We start from the raw sequence: 14,857 nt of genomic DNA, 5'->3' as shown, positions 1-14,857 counted from the left end.
GATTATTAAGCTAACTCTCTTCTGTGTACAAAGGATTGTGATAGATGCGTATATTTTTGCCTTTGATTATGGGATTGAGCTCGAGAGTTACCTTCCAAAGTTTTACATCGCCTTGTATATAAACCGTATCGATCATATCTGGTTTAATTTGATACTTAAACTCAGTAATAAACTGATTATTGACATAGACCTCAAAAGAATCGTGGGAGCACACGATCGCCAAGCAAAACGTGCGACCTGGTCTTAAATTGGTATCTAGCTCAGAGCGTTCCTCTTGAGCCCAGCCACCATTGTACCAAGCGTTACGGCAAACTATAGCCTTACCTATAGCCCCGTTGCTTGTTTGCGAGAACCGTGGATTTAAATGGAATGCAATAATAGGATGTGGCCAAATGTTTTGACCTTGTTGTAAATTGATGTAAAACGAATGTGGCAACAAACGAACACGGCCCTCAATCTTTAGGCATCTGCCTTCTTTTAAAGATTTCGGCAACAATGTACCATAGTATGGAAGAGTTAGTCCTAGATCAGAGGTATTGCAATTGTTCTTTGGTGAATTATCCGACAGTTTAGAGTTGATTAGGCACCATTCATGCGGTATTGTATTTGTTATATTCTTATTCACATTGCAATCAACTTCATCCTTTTCTGAATCGAGATGCGCATCGATCGAGCGGGCTGCAGATTCGGGCAAGCGTTTTGGATAGCTTTGAACTATGGTACGTTCCATCCCTATTTCCTCCACGTCGCCTTTTACCTCAAGAATTTTAACATTGCCATAGGGAAGACGATGAGCATATTCAGCAAAATGGTGCCCATTTACCGATATCATATAGCAAGCGCTTGTAATTAGCACTTGAATAGCGAATTTGTCACCACGACGAAGCAAAAAAGGTAATGCCGAAGAAACTTCCTCACGACCCCATACGTCGTATACTTTGGTATTGCGTACAATGTAGTTTTGCGGTAGGCGAGGATTTATGTGAAGAGCGATATCCCTTGCCTCATTATTATACACAAAGTTAATGGAAAACCTGCAGATTAAAATATTTTAAAAAGTGACTCTTTATTCGTATTATCGCTTACCTCTCGCAGTTAATGGGAATTTTTCCTGTGAACGTGAAACTAACGCCTTCGACAAGTTCACCGATTTGATCTGTCTGAAACTTGGGCTGTGCATCAGAATATTCATAAAAAGACGCCTAAAGTAAATATAATTAGTTCATGTCTGCAAACACCAAAGGGTTTTATATATGTTACAATGCCGTGAAGCTTCTTTTCGTAAAATATGAGAACATTAAAAACCGATAAAATTGACATACTGAAAGCTTGAACTATGACCGGAGCCTACTACACATATATTAAGAATACAACGAAACTTGATTAACATATGAGTTTAAGAGTTCGTGGCTTATAATACTTCACAGGAGCAACATATGCTTAATATAGGTACATTCATTCAATTTCACAATATAACTTATAAAAAAATATATAAATAGGTCTACTTAACGTCAATGTCCTTGTACTGCTTACCTCATTTAGGCCACCCTTATTGGGTTGATGGCAACAACAGAAGAATTTTCTACACAAAATCTTAAAGCACATTTTATAATTCAAATCTGTGGTTGACTCGGCGCATATATACAATTACAATGTTTGAATTCGCGTTTCTCAAACACCTACATATGTATTTATGAAGTAGTGTCTTTTTTGTATACCAATGAAAAACAATCATCCATTTATGGCTTGCTCCATAAACAATTCATATGTACGTTAATTTTTATAAAACTCAATAAAAATTATCACAGTTATTTTTACTACATATGTACACTAATTTATATATTTATAAACTTATTAAGTTTTGTTGGTACTACAATAGTTTCTACTTATTTTAATTGTCTCACATTGCGCGTATGATTCGCCCAAAACGTCAAAAAGTTGTAGAGTTCAAGCAAAAGCGCACTACTTCGAAGCTTATTCTCATGTACATTTGTCTGCACGTAGTTATATTAGCATTGATGTCATGTACATACATATGTATGTATGTGCACGCAGAAATTAAACTACAATTTGTTTTAGTGGCCTTTGGGCGTAGACAAATGAAAAACAATACATTTATTTATTAGTTTGGGAGTAGGTATACTTTTTATGCCACCACTGTACTCAACAGCTGTGCAAAAGCTCGCAAGCTAGAGAGTCAGAAAAGTATACGAAAGAGAGTAATCGATGTAATAGGCGCTAAATGTCAGAAAAGACGTAATAAGTGAATGTACATATGTACATATATGTGATGGAAATTGATAATAAATAAACCCATTTCAATCAAGATACACCAGATTCACCTTTGTTTATTACGTACATTGAATTCCTTGCCATCAACGATTTCGATGTCATTCAAGTCATTTAGTTGCTGACGGTCAAAATTTCCAATAGCCTGATAACACGTACTCGCCTCAATGGCTGCAAAATCGATGCTTGTGTCCCCAGCATGTTGCATGCTGTCTGTTTGGTTATATTCGTATCCCAATCTGTTTTTCTTATACTCACGCATCCAGTGTTCTCGACAGTGGAAATGAAACAGTTGTAGCCGTCGCTTTGTATGGTAGTAACGTAAACTTCGTTCGAAATGAAATTGGTTGTGCCAAAATGCATCCGACAGATCGTAAAGTTCACGTATTAGCAACGTTATTGCTGTCATACTAACAAGTAAACGGCAAGAACGTCACAATTTTGCTCTTTTGGATGCTATTGCGCGTATGCTCAATGTGTTCACTCTCTCTCTCTCTCTCTCTTCTCACTTTATAGTATTCACATGTACATTTAGCCACACTACTACTTATGCATATTGCCATACATATATGTACGAGTATCTCTCTTGATTTCGTCAAGCAACAGTAAGCAAACAAGATGTGATGCTCTTGATTGTTCTTATAAAAGCACAGTCAGGTGCTACCACTTTGAACTAATGTTATCGACTGCTCTTTATATACATATATGCTTGTACTATGCGTGCACCAACGTATGGTTTATTAAAGTTTTTTTGATAAGATATGCTGTTAAATTAATACCCAACAAACAAATAAGTAACAAGTGCTAGTTAGTAGGAAAATCGTATTAATTTCAATAAGTACATATATTTTTACTCACGTCATTTGTGCAGACACATAAGCGATCAGTGTCATCCCTGGTAGAGCAGTTAGACTCACGTTTTCGATTTCTACAGCAGCAACCTCTCATTTTTACTATTTAATAACGCCAAATTGAAAAATTACTATTTTTTTAAATAGAAATGGGCCAAAAATTGCAATTTTGTATATAAAATTATTGCGAACTAGTACAGATAGATACTTTATGTCTACCATGACCTTGCTTATGTACAAATGTACATATTTATAAGCTGATGAACATTGTATTTATTAATATTGTGTATATACTCAAAAATATATTTTATTACATGTAAGTCTTTGCACAACTGTTGCGAGTGGCTAAATGTTTTTGACTAATGTTTCGATTTTTATTTTTGCACCTATTTATACTGAATTGCTCTTACTATACTCAGCTGTGAAATAGTAGGTATGTATATCATACTCTCAACTTTTGCTTTAAAAATGCAATTTTTGAAAGAAAAATAATAGTTTAAACTACAAATTGCTTAAAACTACTAGTTTCCAGATTCATCTATTGCTTTCATATGCCTTTTTAATAATTATAGTGGCATAGAATTAAAAGCATTAATATAGTGATTTATATACATACATATGTAAGTAATTTAAACCATTTAGATATTATTATTTGTTGTTACCGAAATTTGAATAATTATATTATTATATTATATTTTAGTTGTATAAGAAACTCCTTAAAATCAACTGGACTTTGATTTTCAGCATTCTTATTATCCAATGTTATTACAATTTTGCGTATCCGTTATAAATAATTCATTTTGTTGGCAATAATTCTTATTTATATTTCTCTCATTTACTCAGCTGTGAAACCGTAACTATGTATTTAAACTCAACAACTTTTGCTTTAAAATTACAATTTGAAAAGTCAAATTATAGTTTAAACATAAATTGGATAAAACTAAAAATTTAAACTTTCATCAATTGTTTTCATATGCCATTTTAATAATTATTTTGTCATTGATTTCAAAACATTAACACAATGATTTATGTACATTCATATGTACATAAAAATTAGTTTAAACCATTTAGAAATTATTATTGGTAATACAAGAAGATTGAATAATAATTTTGATGAAGAAACATTTTGATTACTCAAATGTTATAGGAGTTTTACGTGCGTGTATAAAATAATACAAAATTTTTTTGCCAATTAACTTATTTATATTTTCTTTGCAATAAATGAATATGCTAAATGGAAAATATCATTTGCATTGGTTACCGGTAAGCATAGCTGATAACATATGCTTAAATATTTTTGAATAATAGTTTAACTATTTACAATGAAATATGTATGAATATACCGCGTAAAGTTCGGCCTGATTACAAAGTATTAACAATGTCTGCACATATTTAATATGTCAAACGTAGCGCGATCATCTTGAGTTTATCGTTGCCGAGTTGAGCGAGTTCCCATGGCATGTTGAGACTTTTGGACTGACAAAGCTTTATCAATGCCTGGACTCTTATAATACTTGGACACCGTCTTGCTTGTGCGCTTAGGACGATTAATATGCTCCGTGGACTTCTCTACTTCGGTTTTTAATGGCAAATCATCGTCTTCATCCCACCGCTCAGATTTCTTTGCTTCAATACCAGAGTCATCCTCATGAGCATCAGTTTTAGATTTATTACGAATTCGACGATTGCGGGATGACGATGAACTTACATCCATACGTTCTGACTTCTCACTAAAATGGAAGATATTATCAATGTTATATAATGTGAGAAACTATTATACTTACTCCTTAATTGCCAAACTGTTTTTTTCTGCGTTTTTAGACTTTCGCTTGAGCAATTCCAGTTCCCGCTCAGCAATGGCCTTTTTGTGTTCTTCTGAAGACTCTCCTGCTCCGGGCTTTGTAGTCGAATCTGCCATTTGTTTGACAGGTTCCTCTAGCTTAACGCGTTTAAGGTGCTGTTGCTGTTCTTGAGCCTGCTTCAAAGATCGCTTCAATGCACTGCGTAACGTGTTGCGTGAACACTCCGGAGTAACATTTTTGCCAGTCTGAGGCAATCCTATTGCCTCCAATAACTTTTGTCCAAGGGCAGCTTTAACATCTGTTTTACGAACGCTTGGGATTGCTGGTTTGTCGGCGCAACTTTTATCAGTGGTATTAGTAGTAGCCCCAATATCAGTTGTACATTCAAAATCTATATGGTTAATGATCTCACTAGAATTTATCTCCGGCACCGTGCTTGTAGGCGCTTGTTGCACATCGATAACATGTTCGTTACCTGAATTACTATCATTTTTAGATGGGACGAGAGGAGTAATTTGCTTGTCCTTACATTTTTCGAGCTCAGTCTTAGTCGCATTATCTCCATGGCTTTTGTCTATTCTCGTTTCGTTATTGCATTCCTTACTTGAACTTATTTTCTCTGACATTTTCATAACAGCTTTGCGCCGCTTTATTACTGGCCGTGTTATAATAGGAAGTTCCATCAGTTTTCGGGGCGGAATCTTAAAAGTGACTTCATCATTTGTTGAAACAGATTCCAAGGATGTTTGCGGCTCAACAAGAATAATATCTTCTAAGTTCAGGGGGAGTAGTCGTTGTTGAAACACTACGACTTCGCCGAGTTTGGCGTTGATTCTTTGAGTCCTGCTGTTGGTTTAACATTGAAACCAATGCTTCGTTAATTGCATCGGCCGGATTTGAACCAAATTGAGAAATTAGCATTGCGTTAATGTTTAGCAATTCGTTAGTAACAACAGTCGCGTTTGAAGTTTCTGGAGCCGATGTATTTTGCTGCCCATCGCCAAGAAATTCTCGAGCTCTTGGCTTTCGTTGTAAACGCTTTGCATTTGTACCTAACGTCTTATTCGATACCAATTGTGGCGACTCCTTATCTGTCGGACTGGAGGGCACCAACTGAACTGATGTCTCTGGGGGGTAATTTATACATTGTACAGTCTCCGATCGATTGCAGTTCAGAGGTGGCTTGTGTTGGACTTTCTGATGGTGAAGGACTTGATACATTAGTAGTAGAAGGTTGTTTTTGTTGCTGTTGAATGACATTCATCATGGGTCCCAGATAGGGGCCCAGCAGCTGAGTCAAATCAGTATCCTGTAACAGATTAGAGTCTGACATTATTACAGCAAATTTTGAGTTCTTTAATCTTGTCATTTGGTCTTCACAATTTCCACTTGTGACTGGCCATTTGAGTGCTTTCAATATTAGCATTAGAAGATCAGGATCACGAATAACATTTCCTAGTGAAATTGCATCAGTTAAGCTGCTCATGTTGGCTGGAGTTTTAGATTTAGCAAAATTTTGTGAAGTTGCATCGCTACTTTTTTGAGTAGATTTTGTAGGAGCAGTTATTATTTTTTGTGATTGGGGTATACATTGTCGACTGTGTGAGTGCGACTCTTCCTTTTTCTTTTTCGGTGCAGCTATAATAATATGCTCAGGTAGTGCTTCCTCGACTGATGGCTCGGATCCATAAAGTGATAAGTGTGGCACCACTGTGGTGGTAACTAGGGGTCGTATATCAATATTTTCTACACTCTGACGCTCGTGAGCTGACTTTAAAAGAGATACCTGCCCATCTCTTATGGCACTGATGTTACTCAACGCGTTCTTCAGATTACGCCGTTTTTGTTGAAGTACATTAGTTGGCAAATTGGACACGCCTACATTGTTAACGGTTTGGGCAGTCGAAGATGCATCTATTTGATTTTTTGTATGTATGGATTTGCTCGTCTCTTCATCTGTATAATTTTTATTTATTCGGGGCGCAATTGATGGTGCAGAGCCTGTAATGCGACCATGAGTCTGTATAAAGTTTATCACTCCGGCCGGCGAATTTTTTTTTTCTGGGCTAATTTTCAAAGTTTTCGTTACAGACATCTCCGGATGTAAAGGCATTAATGACGGTGGTTGTTGCATTGAACGCTGTGCTATTGACATAGGTGTGGAGCTATACCTTGTATCCACAAACACACTATTCCGCCGAGGGGGCAGAACAAAGCTGGTTTTAACGATACTGCGATTTCTGTTATACTGGGCAGTTTCAGTACTGGATAAATTTTGCAGTTTTTGCTGCTGACTGCCGGTCTTATTATCATTATTATTTGAGTTGACGGCAACGTCATTGTGTGCTTGGCTGCTTTTCTCTTGTTGTTGCGCAAGTGTGATGGTCGTCTCCGGAGGACGTGTCAGCCTTATAGGTTGAAATGTATCATTTTCCAAGCTGATAGTGTTCCTAGCAGTGTTAGACGATTCTAACTGTCTGGATTCCCGAATATTGTGAGCTGATGTTGATGCGACAGGTGGAGAAGGAAGTAGTGCTGCAGTAGCTTCGCGAGCATGTTTTGGCTAGAAGTAAAATGCAAATGTTGTAATATACAAATCTGATTATTAAACAATCGTTTTTACCACTGTGCTCAACAAAAAATCGCAAAACACACGTTGCGTGTGTTTGGCGATATTTGAAAGCGATGCTGTAGCTTCCACTTGGCGATAGCAGGATTTACAAAGTACTTTTGGTAGAGGGTCATCCTCCGCAACCTATAGCCGCAACGAATAACAAAATATTATGGTTTACACAAATTTAAATATTCATTTCTAAATATTGATGAATTCAGCTTAAAATTTCAAAGCACAGTATACTCTGTCAAGACCGGCTTAAGCCATTGAATTAAAGACACTAGTACCCTGATCTAAACAACAGAGCCTTTAAGTAAAGTATGTTTTACTCACATTTAGGAAGAGATGTCGCGATATTTTATCCTTTAATCCCGATGTTTTGAAAATAAAAACACTTTCAACAACTGAGTTAGTTTTGGATTTTGTGTTGGCGGCACAAACTCGACATAAATGCTCAAAGTGTGCATCCATTGCTGGTAGCAGTTGTTCTTTTCAGGCAGTATTTATTTTTTTTTTTTTTGATGAAATGTGCACACAATGTTTAAACACAAAGTTTAAACGTATATGTGTACAATAAAATCCTTAGTTTACGCCTAGAAAGAAAAATATTTGTAGCTTCAAATACATTTTAAAAATAAATTCGAAAATTTTTAGCTTACCTGAATTATTATATTTGCTAATTCTTTTGAAACACCAATCTAATACAATTACATATTAAAGCGTATCTATACATACAACACGTGCAAGTGTATGTATTTATTTTTAACTGCACTTTAAAGAAAACACTGCGAGTCCGCCAAACTCATTTCATTGCACCCGATTCACGCACGCTCGCTTCGCATTGGCTTCGTTGTCATTAATTTGCACAGACACACACATACTTATGTATATGTGTTGCATATGCTCATGTTCGCATACTCGTCCCGTACTGCAATGTGGCTTGCCTTGTTTATTATAGTTTTTATTTTTTTTTCTTATACTTTTAAAATTTTGAGAAAGTCGCGAACGCGATAGAGTGAGAGGCCAAGCAAAAAGTAAAATATAACAATAATCGTAGCACAACGCACATATGTATGTATGTATGTAGATGTGTACATATACCCGACGATCAAAGGAGAAAGAGAGAGGAAAAGGAAAGAGCGTCGATTTTTCTACTTTTTAAAGCAATGCTAGCAATTCAATTCACGAATTGTTTATTATTCGGTTTAAGTTTTTTGTTTATAGTGTTTTTGTACTAAAACGTAATTGACAAGATTTGCAACTTGTTCCTTCTGTCCTTTGTACATACAGAGCTAAGCAATAAACGAATTTCACCAACACTTGCGTTGCGACGAGCAAGCGAAAAGAAACTGAAAGAAAACTGAAAAAAACACATACATATACTCTATCGACGGCTTGCTTCACATACATTCACACTCGCGTATTGCAATCCACGCTGTTTTTGTTGTACACGCTTTGCGTTGTGGCGCTGATTGTATGAGTATGAGTGCGTGTCTGACTGTTGTTTTTATTACATACATACGCACACAATACAAGCATATTTATTTTGTGCCGCTCGTCGTATTCATAAACATTTTGCTTTTGCTCTTGTATGGGTGAGTTTCTATGCCTGTGTGTAGACATTTTGATGGCGTACAGCCAGTTTTCCATTGTCTGTGTTCGCACTATCATGTATACAAAAGCATGTAAGTATTCGTATAATACGTACATACATACATATGTATGCATTCATGTGTTGCTTGTGCTTCTCCGCTCTGGCTGTGTACACATATGTATGTGCATACATATGTTTGTATTTTGTGGGGGTTTTCTTTTTATAATAAAACTTGTTCACTCGCATTTTGTTTCGTTCGAATTTCTCTTACACACGCCATTCGTTAGCTAGCTATGTGTGTATGTGTGCATAGAGCTTACGTGAACATGTGAATGTATATGCGTGATCTTTATTTGTTTCTCTCTGCTTATTCGTGTCACATTAACATTCACTAATACCATTATATTTTTCACACACGTATGTATGTATGTATTTTTAGTTAATTTGCGTAGTGTTCCTTTTGTAGCTTTCTATTTTTAACTAATATGGAAGTGTTGCTGTATTATTTTTCTTAGATTTTAAATAACTTAAATCCTTGGCTTATGTTATAAATGTTACTATGTATTTATGTGTATGTATAAGTCCATTAGTTGTTAATTAACATACAAAATATGTACATACATACATACATGCACATGCATACGTATGCACACACTTACACATATGCACACACACACACACACTTACACATATACATACATACATGTAATGTATATACATTGTATATTTGTGTGACACATCTATAAAAATGTATGTATGTATGTTGCAGTTTGTATAGCGATGTTTTGGGGATCAGTTGGATATAACAAATAAAAAAAATTGCGCAAACATATGTATGTAGATAAATGCATATTGATATATTAATTGTAAATGGATTTTGCGCGTAATATAAATATACATATGTATGTATGTGTATGTGTATGGTTACATGTATACACAGGAATTTTCGGCGGTATATAAAATAAAAATAAAAATTATAGTGACTTTTTAGGGATCTACATATGTATGTACATATGTATAAAACTTTAAGTAGCTAATCAAAACGAAGAAAAGTCTGCTAGTATTGTATGTTATGGCATACACATACGTACATACATTAGAATATATATTAATTTTTTGCAAATATGTTCTTAATTGTAATATGTACATACATATATTATTAGGAAATAGTAATTATTGTTTTGTACTTATGCTTAATGACAATGTTGCAGGAGCACTGGGAATTTTTAAAAACAATTATAAAAGCGAACAACTGCTCACAAAAATAAATAAATACATATATAGCTAGATTATTTGTCCTTCGTGACTTTCACAAAAGAAGAAGTAATTATCAAGTTAAGTTAAACTCATTAAAGTTCATATAATCCATGAAATTATCAAATTTCATTGCGTTGCGCTTTTAACAATTTAATAGGGCCTTTTAAATATCGGACGAAAGTATGCAACATTTATTATGAACATACGAACTCCTGTCAATATCATTGATATATGTTTTCGTTCATACTTTTATTGTGTAAATATCAATATATAAATAAATACTATTAACTACATTTTCGACTGCCTTGAATAAAATACTCATGTTAATGAGTAAAATCGAACAAAATGGAATATAACCAAATACCATATTAAACATAATTCCCGAGATCGTTATTACATTTGAAATTATATTTTTTTTGTAAATAGCGCAAGTGCTCTGAACCAAATAATACAGAAGTTTGAAAAATATCTAAATTTATCAAAGGCGCTAGCTTGGTCTTATAAATATTACCTTTTCTATTTAAAAAAAACATTGTATACTTTGAGGCTGCTATGAATTTGAGGTAAACATACCTACGTAGTACGTACATACATACATATGTAAGCTAATTTAAATAGATTATATTTCAGAATATATGTAAAAATATTAGCCAAAATCTGTTATATTCATGTCCATGTATAATATAAGTTATTCGATGTTATAAATTATTAATTGTACTTACCTTGACTCCAATAAAAGGCTTGTACACTGAAACTGAAAAAAATAAAGTAAATTAATATTTGATAAAAGCTATACAATAAATAAAAATATATAAATGAAAATATAAATAATATAATAACATTATAAAAATAGTCCCCTTTTACTTTGGATCATTTCTCCATAGAAAAAGATGGCTAGTGCATTCAAAAAATTTGAATGACAAAAAATACTAAAGCTATCGTCGGTTCCACTTAATTATTACAGCAGTTGTAGTGATCAGATTCACAAGCACACCTGAGAAATCTATCTATCCTCCCCTAGCAAATATCAGTCTATATATATACATATATATATAGAATTTAAAATTCTTTGTTTTGATTTATTCACTGACACATTAAGTGGATCGTAATTCGCTCCTGTTATTATACTGCGTTTTCCATGAATTCAATTAAGGAAGCCTTGCTGACTATTAAACAGAGCTTAAATCTGTTTTAAACTGTGTGCTACCAACTTATGAAATGTCAAATTTAAAAAAAGAAAAAGAATTAAGGCCACAACAGCATAAAGCTGACATTTAAATAGATTCCAATTTTTTCCATAATTGACTGGCCACTAAACAATTGCACTACTTTTTATATTCATGTATAATATGTATGTATATATGTACATATATGTAAACATATACATAAATTCTTAAAGATCATTTTGTTACTTTTTTTTTTATAAATTCTGAAGTTTATTTTGAACTGACGTATTATGAGTACATTGATTGTTGGCTGCAACAACTTCGCGTATTTTAGGTCCAACATCTTTTGTTTCTCTTACTTTGAAATACAAAATAAGAGACTCATACTAGCGTAGTCATGCATCTAGTTATTTCTATGACCAGCACTGGTTATTTTATTGCTCGTATTGGTGCTCGAGTCGTGTCTACCTTTCGCGTATTCAGCTGCGGTCGCAATACACGAATTTGCTCCAAATGTAGCATTATGGCGAGACGAGTACTGCATGAGTATTATGTAAATGGATTTGCATTGCGCTTCGAGAGCATAAGTTAAATCTATCTTTTGAAAAAGGCCTCTGGTAATATGATGAACGCTTAATCCACAGTGGCTGCTTGCAGTGTACGCGTGAATGGAACGCATGCTATACCCGAAAAGAATTATATTGGTATTTTTACTGTTAATATCCGCGTCACGCAATATTATAGTTAATAGTAGTCAATAGGTAACCAGAAATAGTGCATACCAGCCCAGGAAGTATTAGTGTTTCAGATTAGAGAGCAAACTTAGTAACTTCCGTATTCTACACTATTTTAACGGAATAGGATACATTTTCTGGGTTCTAAAGCTTTTTTTTAAAGTCTTTTAACTTTAAGTTTGTTGTCTCTAAGTTCGAATTTACCAGTGACATTGAGTTTCTTAACTTTAAGCGTGCTGGAAATCAGAATAGTTGTATCTTTTACTTTACACTAACATTTGCTACAGTTTTGTTTTTAATCCGGTTTATTCAACCTATAACGTTGAGTATTAAGTATTTCTACATTGAGCTGCAATGTGTGACCATTTTATTAACTTACTAGTGTTCGTGTACAGGGTGTTCAATATTGCGTTCAGAAATATATATGAAAAGACACCCAAACTTTTTTGGAATATATTTTAATTAGTAAATTAATATGGTAAATGAATTTGATTTTAAATTTATATAAGTGCATTTATGATGTTTAAGTTATGACGACGAAATTGCATTAAGCCATTGTGTGAAGGTAAGGCGTGGTTGATCGGTCAGCAGACTTTGCAGTGCAGCTCACATTATATTCTGTTATATTCCATCTGTTTTTTACTAGCCTGTTGTCGTAAATTCTAGTTGCTGGTTACCACAATTAAATAGTGCGGTCGTGCTTGCTCGCCTGCTCCCATATGCATAAGCTATGGTTGTTCAGCAATTGTATCATTGAGAAGCCGCCCAGAAGTTGAGTGGTCGGTCGATTATTGCAAAACCGTCACTCCACGGCGGTGTCGAGAAGGTCAGCAAGTCGGTTGCTTGCTGCCTTTGTTGCCTTACATTCACATTGTTGCTGTATTTTCTGTCACTGTTCTGATTTTGAGTTGTTGGCTGCGTCTATAGAGTCTAGCTACTTTGGTGAGTGGGTGCGTCTAATCTAAAAAAAGGAAATACTAGAGTCTGGTTTTCGCTAACTTAACATAAAATTTGTATCAAAGGTTTGGCAAGCCTTTATCCCTTGATGCTATTACCACCGCTTTCGCTTGAGAGTCTCTTATATTATTTTTAAAATGGAAGGTTCGAGTATAAACTTTTGTGTATTGGTGGCAATATGTATTAAGTTGTTGGCATATTGCACCAAAAGCTTAATAATTTACCATGGCCATTGTATCATGAGCTTTTTAAATGCAGCACTCCCATTTTCAGTCGACGCCGAGTACAATAGATCTGTATTTCGACCACAGTAAGTAGATACAATGACTGGCTGGTATGAAGGCCGTTACAAATGTAGATTTGGTAGTGTTAGTCCGTTAATGTTTGTTTTTAGACTTACCATACTGTAGACTGGTGAATATAATTATTTATAGGGAAGTTATCAAGGTTAACTTTTTTACCGCTTTGTATAGATACATGTATAGATGTATTTACATTATGGGCACTTTTGTCAATGCGTAATGTGTAGTTAAATTGATTGGGTATTTTAATTTTTGTTTGCCAAGGACTTTTATATGTCGCATTATACCACCACAAAATTATCTAATTTCGAATGTATTCTTTAATGGTATAAGTGTTTATAACCATGGCTTAAACCATCCAAAAAGGATTGACAGAAGTTCAGGCGAATCAAAAATAATATTCTAATATTTGAAGAACTAAATTTTATTTTTGGTGGGTGTCGTATACTAGTGAAACAAAAATCAACCTAAATATTTTTCCATCCAATTTTTATGTCCATGCATATACAAAGCAACATTATTTTGTATTTTATTTAACAACGTGAATGACAAATATTTAAGGGGCACTGTCTGCATTTTTTTGCAATGCAAAGTGGAACTGAAAATGTCGACAATAGTTGTAACTACTCAAACTTTTGCTTTTTGCAATTAAGACATTACAGTCCATTAAAATAATTTGTTTATAAAATTGCGCATTAAACTTAAAAGGTATCTGGCGAAAATTTGGCATATTTGTATAACTGAACTTCACATCTAGCCGAATGTCTTCGTAACTGAAGAATGATGAACATAAATACTTTCAGTCATTCATCATAAACCGCTGAATGACAATTGTATTATATTGCTTTATTCAGTACATTAAATATAATATATCGCACTTTAAAAATGCTTGTGCGAAAATAATAGTTTGCAAGACTTGTAATAAAAAAATTTGTTGTTATAATTTTGAATAGGTTTGTCACTATGATTTTATTAGCTAACAATAAGAATGTAAATTTAATGCAACGAGAAACTTAAACTGTATTTATTTAGCTGCATATGGTACATACAGAAAGATATTTGTTTCATGCTTGCAGCCTGCTTGTTTGAAAGTCTTGAGTCTGTTAAGCTTAAGTTAAGAGAAACGATAAGCCATAACCATCGAAGCTTTTGTGAATGAGACCCGTTTTACTCTTACTTTCAAAAACTTAAGAGATACAAACAAAATAATCGGTCTCGTCCACAGCCACAAGCCACAACGAAAACAACAGCAGCAGCAACTGCGCCACTGTAAGCTTAAAGTCAAGCTTGG

General features: G+C 34.3%; 2 protein-coding genes across 7 annotated transcripts; both read right to left on the bottom strand.

The window, feature by feature from the left end:
• Window positions 1-9: 9 nt before the first annotated feature.
• LOC133850240 (galectin-9) lies at window positions 10-3,262 on the bottom strand. 6 transcript variants are annotated; one of them, XM_062286306.1, is made up of 3 exons: window positions 3,148-3,262; window positions 1,087-1,202; window positions 10-1,034 (listed from the first exon to the last, which is right to left on the bottom strand). In XM_062286306.1, the coding sequence occupies exons 1-3, from the start codon at window positions 3,235-3,237 to the stop codon at window positions 11-13; spliced, it is 1,230 nt and encodes a 409-aa protein (XP_062142290.1). In that variant the 5' UTR covers window positions 3,238-3,262; the 3' UTR covers window position 10. The 6 variants fall into 6 exon arrangements, with proteins under 6 accessions (XP_062142290.1, XP_062142267.1, XP_062142274.1 ...); XM_062286283.1 differs by lacking the exon at window positions 3,148-3,262 and adding an exon at window positions 2,360-2,987; XM_062286290.1 differs by lacking the exon at window positions 3,148-3,262 and adding an exon at window positions 2,453-2,969.
• A 1,023-nt stretch (window positions 3,263-4,285) lies between these two features.
• Window positions 4,286-8,897, bottom strand: LOC133850229 (uncharacterized). The gene is given in 7 exon segments (XM_062286273.1): window positions 4,286-4,870; window positions 4,925-5,730; window positions 5,732-6,076; window positions 6,078-7,505; window positions 7,566-7,697; window positions 7,890-8,149; window positions 8,216-8,897. Coding segments are annotated over 6 exon segments (3,153 nt in total). The 5' UTR covers window positions 8,028-8,149; window positions 8,216-8,897; the 3' UTR covers window positions 4,286-4,566.
• Window positions 8,898-14,857: the final 5,960 nt, after the last annotated feature.

The sequence above is a fragment of the Drosophila sulfurigaster genome, chromosome 2L, assembly GCF_023558435.1.
Source record: "Drosophila sulfurigaster albostrigata strain 15112-1811.04 chromosome 2L, ASM2355843v2, whole genome shotgun sequence".
NCBI lineage: Eukaryota > Metazoa > Arthropoda > Insecta > Diptera > Drosophilidae > Drosophila > Drosophila sulfurigaster.
The sequence above is the reverse complement of the archived record's forward strand: the minus strand, read 5'-3'. Positions and strand labels throughout refer to the sequence as shown.